The sequence below is a fragment of the Aquila chrysaetos genome, chromosome 24, assembly GCF_900496995.4.
Source record: "Aquila chrysaetos chrysaetos chromosome 24, bAquChr1.4, whole genome shotgun sequence".
NCBI classification, from domain to species: Eukaryota; Metazoa; Chordata; class Aves; order Accipitriformes; family Accipitridae; genus Aquila; species Aquila chrysaetos.
In genome coordinates this window covers 15,018,169-15,042,120 of record NC_044027.1, presented here as the reverse complement: position 1 = coordinate 15,042,120, position 23,952 = coordinate 15,018,169, and the positions used below count along the sequence as shown (strand labels likewise).

The following is a 23,952-nucleotide window of genomic DNA, read 5'->3' as shown; positions in this document are numbered from 1 at the left end:
TTGACCCCGGGCAGGCTCTTTAACTGGAAAACGGCAAGGTCCCGGAGCGAGGTGGGGAAGCGGCGGAGAGCCGAGCCCCCGACGGGAGGGAGGCGGCGGGATGGGATGGGATGGGAAGGGACAGTCTCCCTCCGGCGCCCACCGTGCAACAGCGGCCGCGACCCCCGCGATCCCCCCGGGATCCGCTCCGGAGCCACCCCGGGGCAGGTGCACCCCCCGCCCCGCCCCGCCGCCTCGGGGGTCCCCGCTCGGGTACCGGTGGTAGGTTTGCAAGGTGCTGTGGTGGGATACACGCTACGTGGTGTATGACAAAGGACGACCGCTTGCGGGTCCGTGCTGGATAAGCCCTGGAGCAGGAACAGCAGGAAAAGGCATCCACCGCAGGACAGACACGACCAAGCTGACGATGCGTGTCCTGGCCGGGATCTAATGCCCCCTCGCTCCCCCTGCAATCTCGGCTAGCCACCTTTTTTAAAAAACCTGGGCTAAAGTGGGTTTTAGTAGGAATTGTCAGCCAGTTGCCCCACACCACCCCAGAGCCAGCCGCATTTCAACCCCCGGTGCAGCTACCCCTGCTCTTCGAGAAAACGGCAAGCACAGGTACAGCGTGTGACCCTCCTGCTGCCGTGCACTCAAGGGGACAGGCAGCTATGTATTATATTAAGACTTTTTAATGGATACAGCTCTAGGCAGGTGTCACCAGCTGAAAAAACAGGGTGCCAGGGAGAGCAGGAGGGAGGATGAACCATATCTTCAGCAGCAGGCACAAGGCAGAGGCTTGACATTTCTGTAACAGCAGCAAATTTGTGTGTCGATTGGAGATGTATAATTGGAGACGGTAAGTGGCTGTGGCTCCCTGCCTCTTGGCCAAGGCGAATCACACTGTGCTCTCACTGCTGCATGGTTTTGCTTTTGCAGAGCTGTCCTTGGGCAGCGAGAGGAGAGCCCCTGCTGTTACGCTCTTGCAGCGCCGCAGCTCTGGCACCCCACTCCTTGGGCAGCTTCTGTGCAGAATTAGGAGGCAGATGAGTTTGTTCGTGGCAGGAAAATCCTGTGTCCCTTCCAGACCACTGGACCCACCGCAGATGACGCTGGGGGGGATCCAGTGTCTATGGCAGCAGTTTCACATACAGTGTTCGAAAACACTTCAGCAAACCTGATTTCCAGCACCGTGAGCAGAGCACAGGTAAAACAGGTTAAAAAGTGAAGTGGGCTCCAGCCTGGGGACTCATTTCTGGTCTTACGGGGGTGACTTCAACTGCTACCTGGAGTCACGGCACAGCCAGCGCAGGGTGGGCTGAACAAGGACCTGGCTCTGCTGCTGCCCGCGTGGCCCCACGGACCAGCCCGCATGGGAGGCAGGGGTGAACGCACATGCCTTTCCTTTAAAGGCGATACAGCCACTGACCTCTGCCACCCAGTGGGAGTGACACTGGCAGAAGCTGGCCGTGTCCAGCTGCTTCCCATCCAGCCCATGCTGGCTGCACAGCCCGGTGCCACCAGCCAGCTCCTCTCCAGTGGGGAGGGCGTGCGGGTGCTGGTGTGGGTGCTGATGCGGGGCTGTGGGTGATGCAGTTGCAAGTGTCAGCTCTCCCATCTCCCTGCCAGGTCCATTGCTATGCCACCCAGCCCCTGGGACTGCCGGCAATTGGGCTGGTTTATAGCCAGACCTGGTGACATCCAGTGAGCCAAGTGGAACTGGGAGAGGACACAAAGACCAGAGCTGTAGGCAGCGGCAACCTTGCGCTACCCTGGAGCAGGGGAACAGCAAGAGCAGAGCTGCTCTTACCCTGCAGCGAGCAGAGGATGCCCCACCTGCCTGCCAGGAGCTGGTTAAGGGTCCAGCTTTGGTTCTGCTTGGCCCCAATTTAGCCCTCTCTGCTGTGAACTCCCTTCCCCTGGGAAGCAGGCAAGCTGCATGCCCTCCAGGGAGCAGCTCTCTGCCTGGCTTCACCGGGATTCATCTCCGCACCTCCGTGACCACAGCACATGAACATCACACTGCAGGGTGCTGTGCGGCAGGACCAGCTTTCAGCATGCGTGCGACAGCCTCTCTCGTCTTCTTCTGGGGCAGGAGGGACTGCCGGGTGTTACAGCTTTGGTACGTTACATACTTGATAAGCTGTCCCTCCCCGGTGTGCTGTGCTGCAGTGGGGAAGGAGGGATGGAGGGACATGTCCAGCATGGAGGAGATTTGTGATGGTTCTTTGTTCACTCCATGGTGAGAGACCAACCCTGTGATGGCTCCATATCCTGCACAGAGACATCGGTGGTCCCTGGTAGCTGGTTGTCCCCCTGCCCGAGGACAGAGCTGGTGGCTGAAGTCATGCCGCAGAGCGCTCAGGACGCTGAGCCTGAACTTGTGCGGATGAGGACCTGGGGTGTGATATTGCATGGTGGGCAGTTTGAAGAGCAGCGGGAGGGATCGATGCTGGTGAACGCAGGGTGTCCTTCGCTCTGCCATTCCCTGTGCAGGGGGGCATGGAGGTGGTGGGGCGGTGGCCAGGGACCTGTCACTGCCACCGCGAGCAGCCCTCGGGGAGGCTCCGCAAAATGTCCTCCAGGTTCTGCTTGTCGGCCCGGATCTCAGCCAAGTCACTCTCGAACGCCTGGATCTTCTCCTGCTGCCGTGCCGCCTCCTGCTGCAGCAGGCTGAGCTGGCCGGCCAGGGCACCCGGCGCAGCCAGGCGCAGCCACAGCCGCTCCAGCTCCAGCCGCCCGGCGCTCAGCACCGCTTCCACCTGCACAGCCTGCTCCAGGTTGCCTGGGCAAGGGGAGAGGACATGGATGAGAGGCAGAGAGCCGGGCAGGAGAGGTTCTGGACAAGCTCCAGGGGCTCAGACCCTCGGCATCAGGCAAACTATAGGGAGTGGGTGCAGCGGGGCATGGAGGCATTGCAGCTTCCCAGAGATCACAGATAAGTAAATAGGGCTGTGGCTCCAGGCAGGGCCTGGGCACATCTCTCTCTTACAGATGGGTGATGATTTCCACCCCTTTGCAAAACTTCTCAGATGCAAAAGTCCAGGAGCGCTCAGCAGTGTACCCAGATGACCACAGCAGGAAGAGCTGGAGCAAAACCAACCAGTAACAAAGAGCAAACCCAGCCCAGCACAGCCCTCAGCTCCAAAGGGACTGAGCCCTTGACCCAGCCCTGCTCCTCCCGGAGATGCCAAGGGAGATCAGTGTCCCCACACCAGGCATGAGCGCACACATTCAGCAAGCCCCAATACATTCTGCACGAGGGCTTTCCTCGAGACGTGAGCCCTCAAGAGGCTTTGCTAAGACCCTGAGCGATCTCAGCCAAAGGACACCCAGCTTAGCCCGGATGGCCAGTGAGCAGGAGAGCCCCGGGCCCCAACAGCTTGGTCCTTCCCCAAGAGCTTGCACCCTGCTCCCGTCCGGGTCTCACCTAGGCTGCTCAGCAGGTTGTTCAGGGTCTTGATGTCCGAGATGAGTGAGCCCCGGGCTTCCTGGAGACTTTTTGCCATCTCACTCACCTCTGTCCCCACCTTCCAACACAGACAGACCCAGATCAGGGCCACTGTTGACCCTTGGCTGGATGGGAGAGGGGAGGGGATCCCAGGAATGGCCCCAAGGCATTCCCCATACAGTGGAGCCCAAAAGCCGGGATGCTCCCTGTGCTTTGGCCTATGGGCAAAACCCTTTCCAGGCTCTGGAGTACACAAGCTGCCTGAGGGGACCCGACTCACCCGGTGTGCTTCCTCCAGGTCCCCCCTGAGCTTCTCAGCCGCATGCTCCTGCCGGGAGAGCTCCCGCTGGGTCTCGTTGGCACGCGTGGCGAGCTGGCTGGCGTGCTTGCGGACCTGCTTGCTCTCCTGCAGCGTAGCCTGTGCCCTCTGCAAAGGGATGGAGATGGGGACAGTTACCTGGGGACATGCGGGGGGACCGTGGCTGGCTCCTAGGCTGGAGCCCTGGTTGGGTGCATCCCCCTGGTCTGCACGCAGACAAGGGTGGGCTGTGCTGGACGGGCAGCAGAAGCTGTATTTGGGAGCTCTGCAGCCCTGCCTGCAACAGGCTGGGCTCTGCCTGGGATGGCTGCCAGCCTGGCTGCGCCCTGCAGCCTGGCGCAGGCTCCCCGCATGCCACATCCCTCCGCTCAGACCTTGGTGCTCTCCCCAGAGACTTGCTCAGCCTCCCTGGCTGTCCTCTGGGCTGCGGTGGAGACAGACAAGGAGTTTCCCAGCGTCTTCTCTGCCTGTTTAATCTTCCTCTGGGCCTCCATCAACGCCCTGTCCTGCACAAGTGCCATCCTCCTGCTCAGGGCAGCCTGGCCCTTCCGATGCCCTAGCGCCTTCCTCATGCCTGTGGGGACAACCCAGCTGTCACCAAACTGTCCCTTTCTCCCCTTGGGACCCAGAGCCAGCACGGTGAGAGCTGAGCTGTGGCTGGAGATGCTCTGGCTAGTGCCTTTTACCTTGCAAGCTGGCCAGCAAGGACTCCGTGTCGGAGAGCACAGCTTTTCCACGTGAGACGGCCGAGGTGGCTGTGCCACAGGCAGAGCCAGCCCGGTCCTGCAGCTGGGGAGAGGAGAGAAGGAGTTAGGCTTGGGAGGGGGCAAAGAGCTGCACGCAGCTGGGAAACATGGGTCCCAGCCCGCTCCCACTTGGCAGGCAAGCTCCTTGGGAGATCTGGGAGCCTGAGGGGAGATGTCTCCCACAATATCTGCTCCTGACCCCCCGGCTGCAGGCATGGTCCCTCCGGTCACTGGAGCAGCAGGGATGGGGCTCACCCACCCCCCCCCCCCCCCCCGTGCCTCAGATGGGAGGCAGGAGAGGGATGCACCCGGCATGCCCACAGCTCCAGCTGGAACAGCGGGTCCCCATCACTTATTTTGCAGGGACACCCCGTGCAAGTGAGCAGCAATTACCTGCACGAAGCCACGAGTCCTCTGCAGCTCCCGGCGCAATCTGGCTGCCAGAGCACGGGATGCCTCAACAGCCTGCTGAGCCAATGGCTCCTGCGCCTCTGCTGCCTGTTCCAGTGCTGCCAAGTCCTGTGCCAGGGCTCCAGCCTGCGCCGGCAGCGCCTGCTGCGGGGTCAGGGATGCCAAAGGCTCCATGAGAGCATCTCCCAGCCTGGGAGGCAGCGCTGCCCAACAGGTAAAGCTAGGGGTAGGGATGCAAGCAGGAGCCTTAGCTTGGACGCTGCTCACCTGCCCCAGTGCAGCCACCTGCAGAAGTTTCTCGGCCATGTCTGCATTTGCCTGCTGCACGGCTGCCAAAGCTCTCCCGGCCTCCACTGCCACCTCCGCCACGCCAGCGCCCAGCTCCTCCTGCGCCCGCTGGATTTCCTCGTACCTAAGCGGACAGGACGCCGCTGTCACCTGGGGCCCTCTGGTCCCTCGAAGGACAGAGATAACAACTGGGGACCTGGCCTCAGACACAGATGTAGCGGGAAATGCTGGGGGCTTTCCCTTTAACACCCCCAGCACAGAGCGCTCTGGGTCTCCGCTTTGTAACGCTGTGGTGCAATGAGTTTGACGGGACTCTGCACGCCCCTGTTGGGCAGATGCCAAATCACCGTGACCGAGTCCTGTAACAGGGACCCGGCCAGAGGCAAGAGGTTGTGCTGCCCTGCCAGCCCCCCCCCCTTGCTGCCAGCCCCTCACCCGGCCTCCAGCTCGTGCTGTGCCTTCTGCATCGCATTCCCTTCCAGCAGGCTCCGCAGGAGCTCGGAGCTGGCGTTGGAGGCACGCAGGGCTCTCCCAACCACCGCCTCCGCCTGCGCCGCAGCGTCCCGGTGGCTGCAGGGACAAGGGCACCCAGAGAGATGATATTAGGGTCGGCCTTCTGAGAAAGCAGTGGCCATCCCACACCCCCAGCTGGGCAGGCAGCCTCCTCTGCCTTGCGCATGCCAGGGTCAGACTTGCAAGCGTACCTCTCAGCCAGTGCCCGCGCCTCCAGCGCCCGGCGGCTCCAGTTCGTGGGCTGCTGAGGGATTTCCTGGGGAATCTCCTTGAAACACAAAGAGCAGCAGTGAGACCCCGGCGGGGAACAGGGACTCCCGGACTCCGCCAGCCCAGCACCAACGACAACGTCCCGAAGGGCTGGAGGAGGTTTACAAACAGGAGTAAGCAAGGGAAATAGCTGCTCTTGACTCAGCTGCAAGGAGGGCTATACCCACACAGACCCCAGGCTTTCCCACTCACCCGCTGTGCTGGGCGCATCCCACCCCACTAGTCCTGCACATCCCACTGCCCCCTAGGACTGCCACCAGTCCCACCCGGGAGCCCGGGGCCGGTGGGAGCCCGCACCGTGGTAGCCAGGGTGTCCGCGGCATGCAGGATCTCCCGCTGCGCCGACTGCAGCACAGCCCCAATCTCCGACAGCAGGATGCAGGTCTTGGGGGGTCCGTGGCCAGAGCAGCCGATGGCCTTGCTGGCGTTGCCGAGATGGTGTTGCGCGGTGCCCAGCACCCCTGCCAGCCGCCCCACCTGTGTCAAGAGTGCGGCCCGGGCACCTGCGGGCAGCACAAGGAGCTGCTTGTTGCCCACAGAGGTGCTCGGGGCTCCCCACTTGCCTGTGGGGCTGCCCCATGCCTGAGCACCCCCCCTTCTGCCTGCTAATGAAAGGGGAAGACAGTCCCTCCTGGGTGCTCAGGAGGGACCCAGGGATGCAGCACCCAAAAGGATGCTCAGTCCCCTCTCATGCCCATCACCAGCTGCTCCAAAACCTCACGGGTGCAAGCATCCCTGCGGTGCTCTGTCCTACACAAAAAGGCATGGCCCCCCTGGCTGCCCTCCCCCTCTCCATCACCCCACCGCTGACCTGGGACCTCCTTGCTCCCACCCAGCATGTCACAGCACCCTGCGGGAGCAGAGGGTCCCCACAGGGGTGACGTGGGGCTCCCCCCGTGGGGGAGGGAAGGGGGTGTCCCCCGTACCTTGCAGGAGGTGAGGGCTGGGCAGCCCGTCTCCCCGCGGTGCATCTCCCAGTACGGCGGACTGGCCCGGGCGGGCATCGCAGCTTGTTTCTTGCAGCCATTCCTCCATCTCCTGCAGCCTGGCCTTCAGCCGATCAGCCTGCGGGCAAGACGCGGGGGGACATGGGGGGGGGACGACGCTGAGGCAGCGCTGGGGCCGGGATGCTGCGCCCACCTTGGCAGGGCACGGGCTGTACCTGATCCTTCACCAGCCCATAGCAGGCAGGACACTGCTGGCAGCGAGAGCTCGGTGGGTCGAGGAAGAAGTTGGTCTGGCACTGGTCGCACTTGTAGCCCACGAAGCCGGGGCGGCAGAGGCAGGTGCTGTTCTCGTGGCACTGGGGGGTGACGGAGCCCAGCGGGGAGCAGTTACAGGCTGCAACGGTGGCAGAAAGGCGTCACGCTCCGGCTGCCAGCTCCGGTTTTGGGACCGAGGCGCGATCCCCGTCCCCGTTACCTCGGCAGCCCCTGGCAGAGAAGCCAAAGAAGCCGCGGTGGCATCGGTCACATTGCTTCCCCGTGACGCCCGGCTGGCAGGAGCACTGCCCCGTCAGCGTGTGGCACCCGCTCTCCTGTGACCCCGTCGGGTGGCACTCGCAGCTGGCACCGAGAGGCGAAGGGTGATGAGCGAGCAAGAGATGCAACGATCAGAGACCAAAGCCAGGGACGCAGAGCCGCGGCTGTCCCCTCGCAGCCCCACGCCGTGCCCCCACATACCTCTTGCACCCCACGGCAGGCTGCAGACCGTAGTAGCCAGGCTGGCAGAGCCCACAGGCTCTGCCCATCACGTGCGGGAGGCAGCGGCACTGCCCCGTGCGAGGATCGCAGCCCTCCTGCCCCGGGGCTGAACCGTCGGGGTTGCAATCACAAGCTATGGGAGACAAAATACAGCTTACATCCCGGCACGGGGCTGGCAGATGGGGCACCGGGGCTGAGCCCCCCGCAGTGTGGAGGGTCACATCCTCCTCATCAAACAGGGCTCCAGGAGGCTGAGCCCCTGCAGCCCGGGGTATCTCCAGGGAAGGACAGCAGCAGAGAGAGGGGGCAAAGGCCATTCCTGAGCATTTGGAACCAACCCGGACCGTCACTCAGCCCCGAAACCCACCGGGCATCCCCTTTCCACCCTCTGCCTCCACTGCTGGGAGGAATTTGGCTGCAGTGGGACTCAGAGGAGCAGGGCCAGCCGCCAGGGCCATACGTACGTGCACACTTCCCGGCAGGGTCGGGAGCCAGCGCGTCCCCGTAGAAGCCCAGCTGACACCTCTCGCAGTGCTCGCCCGTCGTGTTGTACAGGCAGCGCAGGCACCGGCCGGACACAGGGTCGCAGTTCCCCACGGCGTTGAGATCCACGTTCCCATGACACTGGCAGGGGACGCAGGGGTGCGCGGGGCCCCTCTGCCCCAGGGGGTCCCCGAAAAACCCATCGTCGCAGAGTTGGCAGCGTTTTCCTGGGGAAGGCGAAAAGATGGGGAGTGTCTGGCTGTGTTGGTGCTGCCCACGGCCCCCTCACCTGCCCACCCCCAGCCTCACCTCTCTGTCCTGGGGGGCAGTGGGTGCAGACCACCTCCCCGCTGCCAGGCATCTCGGTGCAGGGTGAGTGGCCGGGGCAGGGGCACGGCTTGCAGTCATCGAAGCGCCCTACGAAGGGGTTGCCATAAAACCCGGGGCTGCAGCGCTCGCAGGAGGGACCTTCTGTATTGTGCAAGCACTGGCAGTGCCCTGCGAGGAGGAAAACGGAGCTAAGGGTCTGCAAAAACCCAGCCCCGAATAACAGCGGGGACCGCGGCAGAGATGGAGAGGCAAGCGCTGAGCATGGCACACTGCGGGTGCCAAAATGGATGCACAGCTCCAGCCAAGGGATCACGTTGGGATTGCACGTCCCCAAGCAGGACTCGGAACATTTTCCCTCCCTGTCCTTGCTCAAGGGAGAAGGTTTTTGGAGAAGATGCTGGGCCCCAGCGCCAGCCCCGCGCTCCCCCGCGGCTTGGGGACGAGGCGGCGCTGGCCCACGAAGGCAGCACCATCAACGTGCACGGAGTCTGTCGGCGCCTGCGATAATCGACAACATATTTCTCAGCGACGAGGCGCATCGTTTCCAGCCTGTCATGGAAAACACAAGCAGCCGGCCGGCACCCAGCAGGGAGCGAGCGTCTCCTTGCGAGCCGAGCCGGTGAGTCACAGCCTTCTGAAATCAGCTGGGAGGAAGAGGAGGAGGAGGAGGACGAAGGATGCCCAAGGAACCCCCCCACCTCCAGGCAGATGCTCTGCTTGACTGGAGAGAGAGAAGGAGCCAGCGGGAGGATTTTTCCCCATGATTTGTGGGGTCAGGTCATACCAGGCGGGTTGCGCAGGAGGGAACGGGTGTTTTTCCATTTTCCCCACATCCAGGCGGGGCCGGATGATGGAAAAGAAAGGAAAAGCGGGTGGCAGTAAGGAGTGGAAAAATAAACAAAAGGAATCATGCGGGCTGGCTCGGGCTGGCAGCGCTTGGGCCGGGACATCAAAAGCCTGGCTCCGTCCCTGGGGATTGTGCAGTCGGCAGCGCCAGCCCCGGCTCTGTGAGACGAGGGGCAAGTTTGCAGAGCTGCTGCCTCGTTTCTACTGGCAGGGCAGGGGCACTTGCTGAGCACAACGCCTCTTCCAGCCCTTTCCATCCTGGCCATACACTATTGTCATCCCTCACCGAGGGGAGCCGGCCAGCAAGGAACCCCAGGGGCTCCTACTGGGTACCAAATGCATCACCTTATTTCCAAGCTCTTTTCAGCTCCAGTCGGAGCTTTTGCTTTCTGCAGGGGTAGATGGGGAGCAAGGCAGCATCTCATGAGCCCCTCACGGCTCTGATCTGCCTTTGCCCGGGGCTGACAGCAGCGAGGCTGGTGCCGGATTCACACAGCCACCTCAAGCTCCAGGGCAGCAGTTTGCAATCCTGTCCCCCTTCCCTAACCGAAGCCATCCAGACACTGCCTGGCAGGAGAAGGGAGAACCAACACCCTGCGAACCACCCCAGACACAGCCACGCTGCCTTGAAGACTTTGATTTTGCTTTTTCCTCCCTTCAAGCCACAGTCTCTGCTGCAGTCACGCACCTCTGAGCTGAATCTGGAGGCAGAGCAGGGCCTGGGCTGGCAGCACGAGAGCCGGCTCCTCTGGTGCTTTCCTGCAAGCCTGGCACTGCTGTATTTTCCTGCTCTTTTACTTGTTTCTCTGCTCAGGTTCACCCCCAGTTTGCAGGCATCAGGGCTGTGCCCAGTCCTGCTCCCCTCCTCAGGCAGCGATGCTGCCTGCGATACCTGTCCTGGCAAAACCCTCTGCCTCTCTCCTGCCCTGACCCCTGTCTCCCCACTCCTCTGAGGACCAGCACCCTTCCTTTCTTCTCCTTTAAGGTCATAAATTACCGTGAAAGATGCCTCTCTCATTATAAATTACCACAGTTACTGCACTTCATTAATTATCTCTGTCTTTGCATTTATGAACCCAGTCCCTACAACCAGCCAAGCAATTCAACTTGCAAGTTTTGGGTACCGCAGCCCTCACAGGTGGTTTTCAGCATCCCTCAGAAACAAGCAAAGACACGGATTTGTCACCCGTGCACACAGCGACGGGGCAAGCGCGGGTGGGTGCGCACCTCCGAGGGGGTCACAGTCCCCGTGCTGGTTGCAGGTACAGGGCACGCAGCTGATGAAGGGACCACCGAAGGGGATCTCCCGCTTGAAGCCGGGCGCGCAGGACTGGCAGAACTGCCCGGTGTAGCCCGGGGGACACGTGCACTCCTCCACCCAGCCCGCCCGTGCCCCCGGCCCGGGGCGAGCGGACGTGAGCTGGACCTCGCTCAGGGACAGCCTGCCTGCGAGAGGGGGAGAGCGGCGTGAGGATGGGATGGCACGTCCCCCGGCCCTGCTCCTTCCATCCTGCCTGGAAATGCTCCAGATGACAGGTGTAGGAGACCCCAAAATACCTCCTGGAAAGCTCAGGGGTGTTCACAGAGAGGAGCCAGCCCCTGCCCCCCAACACACCCCCTGCAATGCTTCTCGTCCCTGAGGGCCTCATGCCGCTTCGATGTCCCCAGCCCCATCCCAGATTGGTCCCCGTGGGGACATGGCATGGAGCCACCCACCTTGCACAGGGCCGCGGCTCATGCGGAGGCGGAGGGCGGTCAGGTTGGAGAGCAGGCGCTGGAAGCTGAAGGCCGACAGCGAAGGCTCCGCACCCTCCTCTGCCTCGTGCAGCCTGTCGGAGAAGGAACGTGGGAGGAAGGACAGGGCCAGCCTGGCAGCCATGCACCGCAGGACAGCTCGGCTCCCTGACGGGGACCCAGGCGCAGCGATGGGGGCACAGTTAAATCCCCGAGAGGGTGCAGGGAACAGGGCTGAACCCCAAAGCACAGGGCAGCCCAGGCAAGGTCAGACACGCTGTGTCCCAAACCCAGCCGAGGCTCCCCAAAGCGCCGTGATGGGTACCTGAAGGTGACAGCCTGCTTTCTGCGCTGGGGCTGGCTCTTGCTGCTGGACATGGTGATCTGCATCCCCTCACCCTCCAGCACCAGTTGGACCTGGAGCAGGGGCATCCCGGTCTCCATCCCCGTCCCGTTCCTCTCCGCTCCCAGCAGCAGGGACAGGAGCTGCCCGTAACTGAGACGCTGGTTCTGCAGAAACTTCTCTGCGAGGGGAGAGAGGAGCAAAGTCTGTAGGACATGGAGGTACCAAGTCTGCCGGGGCTGCCGGTGCAGTCCTGTTCCCACCAGCATCACCAGGAGGCACGGTCACTCTCCTAGAGCAGGGCCAGCTCCAACCTGCCCTCCCAGGGTCCCAGTCCACCGCTCCAATCCCCGCCACTGCCCTGTGCTATTGAAACATGCTCAGCTCTGGGACTGAGCCCAGTGCCTCACACACCGGTGTAGCAGTGGGATTTCCCACAAGAGCACCCAGGAGTCCCCATGGCAGAACAGGACCCCAGGGACCCCGGCACACATGATACCTGGTGCAAGAAAATCCACCGGCTCCTCTCCATCCCACTCGGTGACGATCTCCCCACCAGCCCAGCGCAGAGGCAGGTCTGCGATGCCCGCAGCTGCGGCAGCCCAGCTCTCCAGCCCTGCGTGACAGCACAGAGCGGCAGTGCGGGGGCAAAGGGGTGCTGCTTTCGGGGGCTCTGTCCCTCCTCCCGAGACTCTGCAGGGTTTTCTAAGGGGCCGGTGTTTTGTAATACCCTGCTCTGCTCGGGCTCTGTGCTCTCATGGACTGGAGAGTGACCCTAGCCAGCCCCTCCCTCTGTTTATTTTCTTAGATTTGGAGGAAATTATTATCTTTAAACTTTCGCCCCCCTGCCTGTGCTGCGGTTCCAATGTTACTGTGGGCTGGAGAGCACAGGAAGCCCAGGGAGAGATGGGGTGTAATTGCATTAAGTCGGTTTCCTTCAGAAATCAGCTAAAATCTGCCCCCCCCTCCACACACTCCCCAGGGTGAGTTATTTCTTCCAGCCCCGGGCACCCGCAGGACGAACACTTGGAAATCCCTCCCTGGCTCTTGAGTGGGCTGCACTCGATGATCAAATCATCCCGAATTTGGACCCTTTCGCCCAGCACTGATCCAGCTCAGCTGAGGATTGGGGAGCAGGGCTTTCGGAGGGTGGGTGGCTGCGCCCTGCCCCACGCTGCCCGGCTGTGTTGAGCCTCTTGCAACCCAGCCCAGGGCTCTGCCAAACCCGTCCCTAAAGGACCAGCCCCAAATTGGCTGCGTGAAGGGTGGAAAAAAGACTCGCTTTAAAGCCTGGCTCTATTTCAAGGCCGTGGAAGACATTACAGCAGTACAGCAATTGGCAGCACGGTTTAGAGGCAATCAGGATAAACCGGCGCCTGGCGTGTTCGCATCCATCTGCTCGCTGGCGCGCACACCCCGTCGGGGTACAGCCGAGGCGGAGAGCCGGGCTTGCCCGCGATGGGTGCCCGTACCCTGCCGGGGTGCAGGCGGGGGTCCCGGCGAGCAGGGGTTGCGGTGGGTTCCGCGGTGCGCCCGCAGCCAGGGCTGCACACGTCGGGCTGCGCGGCAGATGGCAGGGTTTCCCCGAACATCCCGCACGCATCCAGCCCTGCCACGCACAGCCCTGGCTGCAGCTGGGCAAGAGCACCCCATCCCGCACCCCTGGCCCCCCCCCGTCTGCCCTACCCCATCCCAGCTGAGGATGGGGAGAGGAGGGAATAAGGGGGAAAGTTCCCACCAGGCTCCATCCTTTTAGTTTTTATTTTTCTGAGCTGATTTTTAGGGCTCCTAACAGTCCCTGGTGTGGTGAGACGGCAATGCCCGGCTCCGCAGCATTCCCCGAGCCATGCACAGCCCCGGGAGCAGGTCGGCATGGAGGGACGCCGTGGGGAGTCGGGGAGAGCCCGTCCCCACAGAGCTGGGGGCAAAAGCAGAGGTTTAACAGCAAAATTAGGGGCGAGCCAGAGAAAACCCCCTCCCACCGCCACCACCAGTTAGCCCCAAAGGGGGATGCTCAGCCCCAGCCTTCCCAAACTGCTGGAATTTTTTGGCTGGAGTTGGCACAGCTGTGCCCCCTGTTTCTCCCCGGGGCTGGGGGGGGTCGGTACCTTGGCTGAAGTCGGAGCGGACGTGGGTCACCTCGTAGCCATCTGCCGCCGTGCAGGCGGTGGAGTGGCCGTAGCAGAAGCAGCTGGTGCAACCGGCGGGGTTGTGGGGTTGCAGGTTAAACCAGCCCGGCTGGCACCTGGGCATGGGGAAGAAACGGGAGCCGGTGGCACAGGGCAGGCAGAGCCACAGGGGACCACAGCAGCATCCAGGTGGGGACACTGGTGGCAGCTCCGAGTGAGCCCAGTCCCAGTGGTCCAGAGGGATGCAGCTGCACTCTGCAGGGAGCGACCCCGCAGGATTCCCATGGCAAAGTCCCTGTGAGGGGTCATGTGCGGGGGCTGGGAAAGCACCAATTCCCCACGGGAGTGAAGACACCTGCCCTGCACTGACCACCGAGCCCCAGCACAGAGCCCAGCCTGGAAAGGGGCAGCATTCCCGTCGCCATCCCGGGACCGCGGTGCTTACCTGTTGCACAAGTGCCCCTCCACCCTCTCCTTGCAGGTGCAATGCCCTGTGTTGGGGTCGCAGGCGCCCACGCTGCCCGCTGGGTCGCAGGCGCAGGGTCTGGATGGGGCAAGACAAAGGTACAAAGTGAGCCCCGGTCCCATCCTGCTGCTCCTGCCCGGAGCCGGGCTCCTCCTCACCTGCAGCCACCTTCGCTGAGGCTGTGGTAACCGTCCTTGCAGCGCTCGCACTTCCAGCCCGTCACGTTGGCTTTGCAGAGGCAGGTCCCCGAACTATCGCACTGGGGCTGCAGGGAGCCTGCGGGGACCCCAGCCAGCCCTGAGGCTCAACCCCAGCCAGATGTGGCGGGGGGGGGGTGAGATGGGGAGACCGACCGAAACCGTCCCTCCCCGCCAAGCCCCGGCTAGGGCAGGGGTTTTAGAGCCGGAGCCCGACTCGGTGCAGCCCCACGCACCTGCGGGGTGGCAGTGGCAGGGCTGGCAGGCTGCCCGCTGCTCCCAGCGGTAGTGGTTCTGCCGGCAGCGCTCGCAGCGGGGCCCGGCCGTGTTGTCGCGGCAGTTGCGGCAGTGGCCCCCGTGCCCGCTGCGGCGGTACAGCTCCCGGTCGTAGAAGCACTCGTCCGAGCGGCCGCTGCAGTTGCAAGCTGGTGGGACGGAGGGACACAACAGGGGTGGTCGGCATCTCGGGGGTACAGGGCTCACCCAGGGGTTAAAGCAACCTCCTGGGGGTTGGATGAGCCAGAGGGGCTGCTTGGCTCAGCGGCGTGAGCTTTCGGCAATGCCTCCGCCATTGGGAGCAGAGGCGGGTGCAGCACCGTGCGCAGAGCAGACGGCTGCGCTCGTGGGGGTAAGGAAATGTCAGGGAATCCTCAGGGTGATGCTGTGAAGGGGGGGTCCTGCGGTGCCAAATCCTCCCTCCCTGCCCAGAGCAGCCTTACAAAAACGGAGCGGGCGCTTTCTTCCCGGGCGGGAAGGGCAGGAGCAGCCGGACGAGCCGACGCAACGCCAGCGTGGCCCGTGGGGGCCGACCACGCACAGTGACCGCGGAGCCAGCCCGGCAGATACTCACGGAGACACTCGTTGGCGGCCTCGGCGGTGCCGCGAGCCCAGGGCCGATCCTGGTAGAAGGGCTGGCAGCGCTCGCAGTCGGCGCCGGCCGTGTTGTGCTGGCACACGCAGACCAGCTGCCCGGCCTCGTCCGGCGCGCACTCGCTGGCGTGGCCGTTGCATTTGCACCTGCGGCGAGACCCCCGGCGTGGGGACGAGCCCCTCTGAGCACCGGTGTGGGGAGCAGCCAGCAGCGGGACGGTGCCCAGGCTGTGCAGAGTGTGGCCCTGGTGCTGGGGCGGCCATGGGGTGAGGAGCGGGGCAGAAAGCGGCTCGGGCTGTGCCGGTGTTGGGGTCGCCCGCTGTGTCCCTGAGGCGATCGTGGCCCGGCCAGCTGGGAGGTCACACGCCGAGGGTGGCCCGTGTGAGATGCTAACCAGCTCCAGCTGCTGGGACCAGTGGGGGGGATGAGAGGACAGCGATGGGGGCTGCCGGCCGGCTGGGAGCAGCCCCAGCCCCGCTGCCTGGGGGAGGCAGCTCTCACCGGGATGGAGAGGTTTCCCACTCCTCCCAGCCGGGGAAGGGCACATGCAGCACAGCCCACGGGCAGCACTGAGTGGGTGTCACTGGTGTTTCTGTCCCACATCGGCTTCCCCATCCCTCCGGCAGCTGCTCCGGCTCCTTGGGCCGTGCTTGTGCCGACTGCAAGCTCCTCCACCAGTCTCCGCAGCCTCGGGGCATCTCTCCGCTGGCACCCAGGGACCCCTCTTTTGCTGTGCCCAGGGACCAAGCAGGACCACAGGAGGAGCCACACAAGCCCCAGTGCCATTAAAAGACATGAGGGTGGGAGGGGGCAAAGAAAATAGAGCTGCTGGCAAATGGAGAGAGCTTGGGGGGAAAAGACCTCCTTTCTGCACAGCTGGAAGGGCTCCAGGTTTCACCACCCATCTCTGCACTGCCAGCTCTGGTTTACAAATGGAGGAAGCCACATCTGAGCAGTTTGCCCCCAAAATGCAATTCAAACAAGACTGAGGTGGGGAGCAGCTGCCCCGGCCCCACAGCCCCGGGAAGGTCCGCTCCCTCCCGCCCTCACCTCGGTCCGGCTGCCCCTCACCTGCCGCCGACGGAGAAGTCAGAGATGGCGTAGTAGTACGACTGCAGCACCTTGGGGTCCTTGAAGATGTCATCCCCAAATGTGTTGAGCCGGTTCAAGGAGATGAGCAGGTCGGTGACAGTCACCCACTCCTGCAGGAGACACGGGGAAGGCACCTTGGCCAGGAGCCTGGGCCACCACCCCAACTGGGACGCATCCTGCACCTTTTCTTACAGGGATGCAGAGCATCACAAGCGCTTTTACCCCAGGTGGCCGCATTAGCGCACTCGGTCCCGGGGGACCACGCACCCACCCTTATTCCCACCCCAGCAGCACCTGCAGCGCGGGACTCCCGTCGAAATTGTAGGCGCTGGGCCGTCCCTCGAGGGTGGAGAAAGCCACGTTGCCCCCGCTCAGCGGGGAGATGTCGCTGAATTCGTCGGTGCAGAAAGCCACCTGCTCGTCCTCCCCCGGCCGCAGGTAGTGCCGCTGCCGCTTCCCGTAGGTCTTCTCGCAGGACGCGCTGTAGTACTGGAAGGGCACCCAGGGCCCGTCGGCACGGCTGCGCTTGTAGATAGCGAAGCTCTCGGGGCGGCTGGTGTGAAACTTCAGCCGCACGTAGGTGATCTCATAGGCTTTGCCTGGGGACAGACCCGCAACGCCGTCACCCTCTCCTGGCTGCCCGATGGGTACCCCAGCCTGCGCCAGGGCTGAAATTAACCCGGCGCCCCATCCTGCACGGCTGTCGGCAGCCCCCTGCTCCCACCGCCGTCGCCGTCCCCCTCTTTCCTCCAAGCTAAAAGAGGAGAAATCACCATCCAGCTGCCCTTAACCAGCTCCTCCTCACTGCAGCCCAAACCCCATCCAGCTCCAAATCGGCTCTCGCCCCAGTGCAGCCGCCCACCCATTGCCTGGATGTACCAGGAGGGTTGTACGGGCGAGAAGCCGCCGCAAAGCCAGGCTCTAGCCAGCAGCCGGGGGGGGAAGAGTCAGACCCACGGCACTGTGCAGCATCCCTGGGGCAGCAGTGCCACAGGGATGGCGAGGTGGAAAGAGTCAAGGCCGGTCCCTTCCCAGGGAGCTGCGTGCTGGCACCCTGCATCGCTGCCGTCTTTGCTGGGATGAAGACAAAGAGAGGCCACCAATCCCGAGGGCAGCCGACACAGCTCTGAAAGCGCTTGAAAGAATTAGCAAAAAGGGGAAAAGAAAACACCAAAGTGAACATCAGAACGGCTTAATTGCCAGAGATGAAGGACCAGCTCAAAGACTGGATTGCTCCATAATAGCACCGCTCCTGACAGCACAAAACAATTAGCTGCAAGGTTTTGGCTTTATTTGAAAAGATAATGAGTTGGGAATGTTAGAGGGGTTATTCCGGGACTAGGAAAACAAGCCTTTAATTGGGCCCATATGAATACTGTCGCATATGTGCTGCGACTTTGCTGCAGGGGAGCCGAGGCAGCCCGGCTACCGGCGCTGGGAAAAGCAGCTGTCTCCCATCAGGGATGCAGGGAGCACCCAGCCGAGCGCCCGGGGCGGGGGACAGACCCGCTCGCAGCCCACCCAGAGGTGACGAGGGCCAAGAAGGGGCTGGAACTGGGCTATCCCACCGCCGCCGCGCTCCCCTGTGCCTCTCCCCAAATTCACTTCCCTCTGGGACCCCTCCAGGCTGGTGACAGCAGGGGTGCCCCTGCCCTGCACCCCATGGAGCAGGGGGACACACGCCTGGCGGGCGCCGGTTCCCAGACAGCACGGTCCCGGGGGGGATGTCTACCAAAACAGCGAGGTCGGGGCCATCACCTCCTGGAGCAGTTTCTTCTGGGAGAGGAAGGGAGCTCGGCGCTGTGTCAATAAACAGCCCCTGCCCCAAGTGGCCCCGCACAAGGGGAGGGGGCGGCTGGACTGGGGGAGCCCGATCTCGGTGCCTCCAGCTGGGATGGAGGAGACTCGCCGCCCTGGGGAATCATCCCGAGGGAGCACGTGCTTTTCCCAGACAGGCATTTTAATCAGCCAAATTCTGCTTAGGAAAAAAAAAAAAAATCCAGAAAATAACCCAGGCTGGTTGTCTCCGCTTTCCTGCTCGGGAAGGTGTGACGTGTCCCAAAGGCAGGCGTGCGGCAGGACAGGCAGCTGAGGGTGACAGCACCAGGACCCCTGGATGCTCTCCCTTCTGTGCTGTCTTCCGAACAAAGTGTTCGACCCACCTCCCGCAGAGCCCAAACTGCAACTCGTACCGCACCGGGGGCTCCAGGCAGAGGATTTTGGAGAGGAGAGAGGAGCATGCGGGACGGTCACATCGCCTACATGTCCCCAGCCACCTCCGGCTCCCCCGAACCTCAGCCTAGGGAGCCTGCCGCAGGGTCACATCCCACAGGAAAATCAGAGTCAGAGCCGCAGATGTGGATACCGCCTGATCTAGACACTCTGAAATGGACTGTTGGCATTCAGAGAGCTACCCGAGGAGCCCCGGTGCCTGTTGCCTTTGCAAGCCTGTGGATATTTTGGGTTCCTCCCTGACATCTGAGAGGGTAAATGGAATGGCCACAGGCGCTCTGGATTATCGATCTGCTCCGAGTCTGATGCACTGTAACAGCATGGCTGAAACCTCACAGAGAAGAGAGATTTAAAGGAGGATAATCTAATTAACGCCAATCAACAGCATGCAGGTAAACACAGGTCTTGTCCAACTCATTCGATATCTTATTTAATAAGCTCCCCAGGTAACCACACTGGAGAACCTACAAGACATCTGACTCGGGACTGAGCAAGATGAGCAAGCTGGCAGGGACACGCTATGTGGGTTAAAAAACCCAATTACTCGGTGGAGCTCACCGGCGAGGACTCGTCCTGGGCCGCGTCCCGAGGGCTGCAGGGACCTGTTGGGCTTTTTCTCCTAAGTGAAAGCATTAAGGTAGCAATAAAAATGTGTGCAGCTGGGACAAGAACAGGGCCCAGCAGCTAGGGGAAAGGTCAGACAGCAATGCAGCGGGCACCAAAATGGCACTTTTTAGCATGGCAAGATACACGAGCCATGCAGGAAGAAGGGTACATTTGCAGGGGGATGCTCTGGCTCAGGAAGGGATCCAGGGACCGGGACTGACAATGAGCTCGGTGCAACATTCTTGGGTATGTTAACGGGAGACAAACACGGCAGGGTGGTCACAGGGACTGGACAAGACTCCACTGGAAACCCAAGCGCGGGGTCCAACAGGGCCCGCAAAGGCGCTGGGGAAGAGCCAGAAGAAAGACAGAGGCTGGGAAGCAAGCCCCGAGGCTTGGGGAGCTGGGGCTGGGGCAAGGGGCTGCCGCACGCGCCGGCGTGCCGGAGCCCGCACGTATCTTTGTGCCGAGCTGGGACCGGTGGCCGCAAACTTGCCCGGCGGCGGCTTGCTCAGCCACGCAAGTCGCGTTCGGGTTGTCTACGCCCCGGGTCAAACACGAACAAATTTGGGGCAATCTGATAGCCCGCGTCAGATGGGCAAAAAGCCGGCAGATCCCTTCCCGCGGGGCTGGCAGGAGCGGGAGCAGGGATGGCAGGCTCCTCCGGCATCGATTCTCATGCCCGGCGGGGAGCCGAGCCCCGGCCTGGTGACGAGGACCAGATGTCCGCCCGCTCGCAGGGGGCTGGGAAAGCGGCGACCTCCGCCCAAACGGGCAGCTCCCGCGTCACTGCCGGGGCAGGCGCCGACCCTCCGCCGTCACCCCGACCCCGGCCGGCGGGTCCCACCAGCACGGCTCCGTGCCGCGCTGCTGCTTGGTTGAACCCTTACCGGCTCCGACCGCAGCCCCTCCGCTACCCCCCTTCGGCATGCAGATGGCAGGAGACTGCAGAGAATGAAGATTTTTACAGCGCTGGCCAATAGCCAGGGTAGTTTAGATGGCAGGAAAATGTTAAAAACCTTTTTAAAATGCCAGGCATGCCCCATGGGTTTAAGTACCCTCCAAGCGGATGACTTGCATGGTGTCTAAAATATAGAGGGTCGGATCCCAGCTGGGGAAACCTGCCGGGGCTGCATGGTGTGTGCAGAGCTCTGCCCCCCCCCCACCAGAGACATACCGGGCATCCTCAGCAATCCACGGGGGCAAACCAGCACGGGCTTGGCACCCCCAGTGCTCACCCCCGGTGGGCAAGGCTCTCCCAGTGGGTGGCTGGGAGTAGGGACCCGCCTGCCTCCTGCTCCACAAACTTGCATAATCGGTAAAAAGCAGCCTTGGGTGAACGGGAGAGCAGACGCCCCGGGCACGGCTGGCTGGGAAGCAGCACAGGCAGGCATGGCCGCTGGCATCCTCACCCCACAAAGGACCGGGGCTCGACTGATGGACGGGGCAGACCCTCCCCGGGTCCTTTCAGTGATCCGCCCGCCCCTCCTTGCACCCCCTAAAAGCCCTGGGGAAGGTCCTGTCTTTAACCCAAAACAGGCACCAAGAGCTACGGGATGCAGGAGCATCCACCCCCCCCCATCGCTGCACCCAGATCTCGATGCACCCACCGCCGGTTTCCCTGGCTGGCACCGCGGGAAATCCCGCCGGCACTTACCCAGGTGGAGGGTGATGTTGACGGAGTTGGGGTGCTGGATGCCGAAGGCCATGGACTGGCTCTGCCACCAGGTGCTTTCCTCCTGGCTGTGGAAATCGGTGAGGAAGGAGGCGTTGTGGTGGCGCCGGGGGTCGGTGGCATCGCAGCGGTGGCACAGGGTGCTGGCGTGGCGGGCGCCCATCTGCAGGCAGTAGTCCTCAGGGGGTGAACCGCACGTGTTGGTGGCCTGGGCGGCCCGGCCGAAGGCGGCGTTCTCGAAGACGGGCATGCAGCGACGGGACTGGCCCCGGGGGTCCCGGCAGGCGGGTGAGCCCCCCGTCCCCAGTCCCAGCCCCAGCAGGACCAGCAGGCAGAGCCCGGGAGGCCGTGCCATGCTGGGGCTCGCCTGGCCGGACTCTGAGCCTCCTCCGGATGGCACGGTGGGAGCAGGCGGGACGGGACGGGATGGGATGGGACAGGATGGGATGGGATGGGACTCGTCCCCCTGCCCGGCACCTCCTCTCGTTCCGAGGTCCATCTTGTGGAAGCTGCTGGGAATGTCGAAAGCTTCGTTTGTGAGCCCAGTCTGCAGGGTTTGGGCTTCCCCCAGGCCACCCTGGTCCCCAGGCTTCGAGGCCGGGCAGGATGGGACCCCTCCAGCGGGACGCACCCTGGGCCAGTTGCTTTGGGGATGGGGGGGTGTTGCATCTTTGGCTGCACGGATGGAACCGAGCTCCTCCATTTCTCAGCTCCGGGGATGAGCTTGTGGTGATACGTGCCTCACCCATGTGGGTTTTTCCTTAAACTGGTGGGGGCCACCACATTTCTTGCAGCCCTAAAATCAAGAGAGGGTGGGGGAAAGGCTTTGGAGCAGACCCAGCACCCTCTTCTCCCCCCATACTGATTTGTGGGAATCCCAGTGCTCCCCCACTGACACCAACCTGGCTGGGTTGTGGGTCTGTGACACCCCCCATGCCTCCCCACCAGCACCCACGAGTGGGGGTCCCATCCCTGCCTGCTGCCTTGGGGCAGCCCATTCCCCTGAACCAGGGCGAGGGCACATCCCTGTGGAGGCATCTCCATGGGATGGCAAAACCAGATCGTCGCCAAACTTCATTAGCAGCTTCACAGTTAATGCTAAAGATAGTCTGTGCCAGAGGGGATCCCCCTCAGGACTGTGAGACCCTCCAGATTTGACCCACGGGGACAGGAGGGTGACAGCAAATGGGGAGAGAGGCAGGCTGGCACAGTGCCGTACCCCTGGGCAGATCCTGACCCCCACTCCACAGGGGATATGTTTGCAAAAGTGGGGTGCATAGGGGAATGCTGCCTCTGCCCCCCCCCACTGCTCAGCTGAGCTGCCCACAGGAGCCCTGGAAACTTAGCCCTCATTTATAATTTAAGCTCCCTTCCTCCCCTCCCCTTCTACTCTTATTTATTTTATTCTCCTTCTCCATACACACTGCGGGGAGAAAGCACCGGAGGGAAGCAGTGAATCAGAGTCTTCAGCAGCGGCTCCCACAGCAGCACCGTTTCAAAGCCCCATTACCATATATTGACCCGGGCTCTGACAGCCGGAGCCAGCTCCGCTGGGAAGGGTGAATTTCCCAGCACCGAGGAGCTGTGCATCAGCTGCCTGGGAGCGGGAGGCCAGTGGCAAACCCACTGCCAACCTTCAGGGAGAAAGAGAAGGTTTTCAGCTCAATAATTGCCCTGCGCATCTCCACAACCTGTTTTGAAGGGATTTGGATCCTGCGGGGATGAGGTTTTCCGGGTGTTTTGCTTTTCCCTTGCTATTGAGGCTGCAAGCTCTGAGCAGGAGAGGGTCTCTTGTGTCATGGGTTTGCCACCTCCTCCTTGGGATGTTACACAAACCCAGGAGATGTTTTCCCTGCCCGGCCCATCCCCTCTTGCAGAGGGGTCCACATTAGAAAGCGATGAGACCACGCAACCAGGGCTCGGTGGCTGCTGAGGGGATGCACAGTGGATTTGAGCAAAGCCGATGAGTATCCCGAACCCACCTCCTCGTCCAGCATCGCCCACCCAGCGTGGGGGGATGGCCCACGGGGCCAGAGCTTGACGGGAATCGGCGGTGACACCGCTGTGCACAGCAGTGGGGATGCTCCAGCTGGTGTGGGAGCTGCATGTCCCCAAAACGATTCAGCTGCACCCCAGGCTGGCTGAGCCCCTCACCAGGCTCCTGCCAGGTGCTGGACCCAAGCCTTTGCCTGCCCAAGGAGATGCCTGACACTTGCGGTGCATGGGATGGGTGCTCCGGGCAGGATCCAGCCCTGGCTCATGGTCTGGCACTGCTCTGGGACCGGCTGCTGCTGGTGACTCGGACTGAAGGCTGGCTGGAAAAGCTCAGTTCCTCTCCCATGCACAGCAATTCCCTCCGGTCAGGTTTCCCTGGGTCATCTCTGAGGGCAAACTGGGGAGGTGGGAGACCCCATCTCTGCACACATACACCCCCAGTCCTGGAGACTGGCAACCACCCTGACGTGGCCCGCAGGTGGAGGCAGATCAGCCAAGGGCTTTGGCCCAAACCTGTCCCCCACGACTGTCCAGTGAGGGAAAACCCCATCACAACTAACGTCACTCCACAAGAGAAGGGCAGAAGTAGCCCCAAATAATCCCCTTTTCTCTGAGAACAAGGCACTGGACACATTTTTCCTGCACTGCAATGCCTACCAGGTTTGGACGGTGCCTTCTCACGGCGAAATCTTTGCACGCAGATACATCACCTTGCCATGGGTGAGCTTCACCCCTGGACGGGATGAAGAGCTGATGCTGGTTACGGGAAACCCCTTGTCTTTCAGGGACATGGACGAGCTTGAACAAGGGTGTCCATAAGAGCAATCAGAGCTGGGCTTTTTCTCCCAGTCCCACCGGTATAGTGGGGTCCAGCCTCAGCTGAAGTCCTCTGTACCTGGGGAGACTTCACCCGCTGCCCCAGGACTTTGGTCCAAGCGCGGTGGAGACGGGGTGACCAAGGCTGTGATGACACCCCAACCTGCCGTCACAGCCCAGGAGCCTTCTCCTGCCCCGGCATGGACCTGGCACCCGGCAAGGGTTAAGAGCCATGGAGGCGGTGAGGGGAAAACGTTCTTCTGATTTGCTTAATGAACGTTAATTAAGAAGACAGAAGATAGCAGATTCCTTCAGGGTACAGATGAAAGGCCTGTTAATTAAATCTGGAGAGAGAGCGCAGGGCCGACTGATCCTCCTCCTGATCAGACCTGACAAGGCAGGCACAGGGCCGGAGCGAGGTGTGCCAGAGCCCACAGCCCCCGTCTCCTGTAGCCCA

The 23,952-nt window shown here is 62.5% G+C and overlaps 1 protein-coding gene across 4 annotated transcripts; it reads right to left on the bottom strand.

Moving 5' to 3' along the window:
• Positions 1-653: 653 nt before the first annotated feature.
• Positions 654-23,624, bottom strand: LAMC3 (laminin subunit gamma 3). 4 transcript variants are annotated; one of them, XM_030000991.2, is made up of 29 exons: positions 23,337-23,624; positions 20,667-21,196; positions 16,466-16,770; positions 16,151-16,281; positions 15,059-15,225; positions 14,445-14,633; positions 14,170-14,287; positions 13,991-14,089; positions 13,525-13,661; positions 11,916-12,032; positions 11,399-11,597; positions 11,056-11,168; positions 10,567-10,785; positions 8,473-8,661; positions 8,145-8,390; positions 7,660-7,813; positions 7,400-7,542; positions 7,140-7,318; positions 6,904-7,042; positions 6,275-6,480; positions 5,899-5,975; positions 5,630-5,764; positions 5,174-5,318; positions 4,889-5,050; positions 4,436-4,538; positions 4,124-4,323; positions 3,711-3,857; positions 3,410-3,509; positions 654-2,764 (listed from the first exon to the last, which is right to left on the bottom strand). In XM_030000991.2, the coding sequence occupies exons 2-29, from the start codon at positions 21,181-21,183 to the stop codon at positions 2,514-2,516; spliced, it is 4,887 nt and encodes a 1,628-aa protein (XP_029856851.1). In that variant the 5' UTR covers positions 21,184-21,196; positions 23,337-23,624; the 3' UTR covers positions 654-2,513. The 4 variants fall into 4 exon arrangements, with proteins under 4 accessions (XP_029856851.1, XP_029856850.1, XP_029856849.1 ...); XM_030000990.2 differs by lacking the exon at positions 23,337-23,624 and having other exon boundaries at positions 4,889-5,047; positions 20,667-21,448; XM_030000989.2 differs by lacking the exon at positions 23,337-23,624 and having other exon boundaries at positions 20,667-21,446.
• Positions 23,625-23,952: the final 328 nt, after the last annotated feature.

Coding starts and splice junctions, on each gene's coding strand:
- LAMC3 (XM_030000989.2), bottom strand. CDS start 21,387: ATGGAGGAGCTCGGTTCCATCCGTGCAGCCAAAGATGCAACACCCCCC. Junction 10,786..11,055: donor GAGCCGCGGCCCTGTGCAAG/GTGGGTGGCTCC, acceptor CCCCTCTCGCAG/GCAGGCTGTCCCTGAGCGAG. Junction 3,510..3,710: donor ACCTGGAGGAAGCACACCGG/GTGAGTCGGGTC, acceptor CTGTGTTGGAAG/GTGGGGACAGAGGTGAGTGA.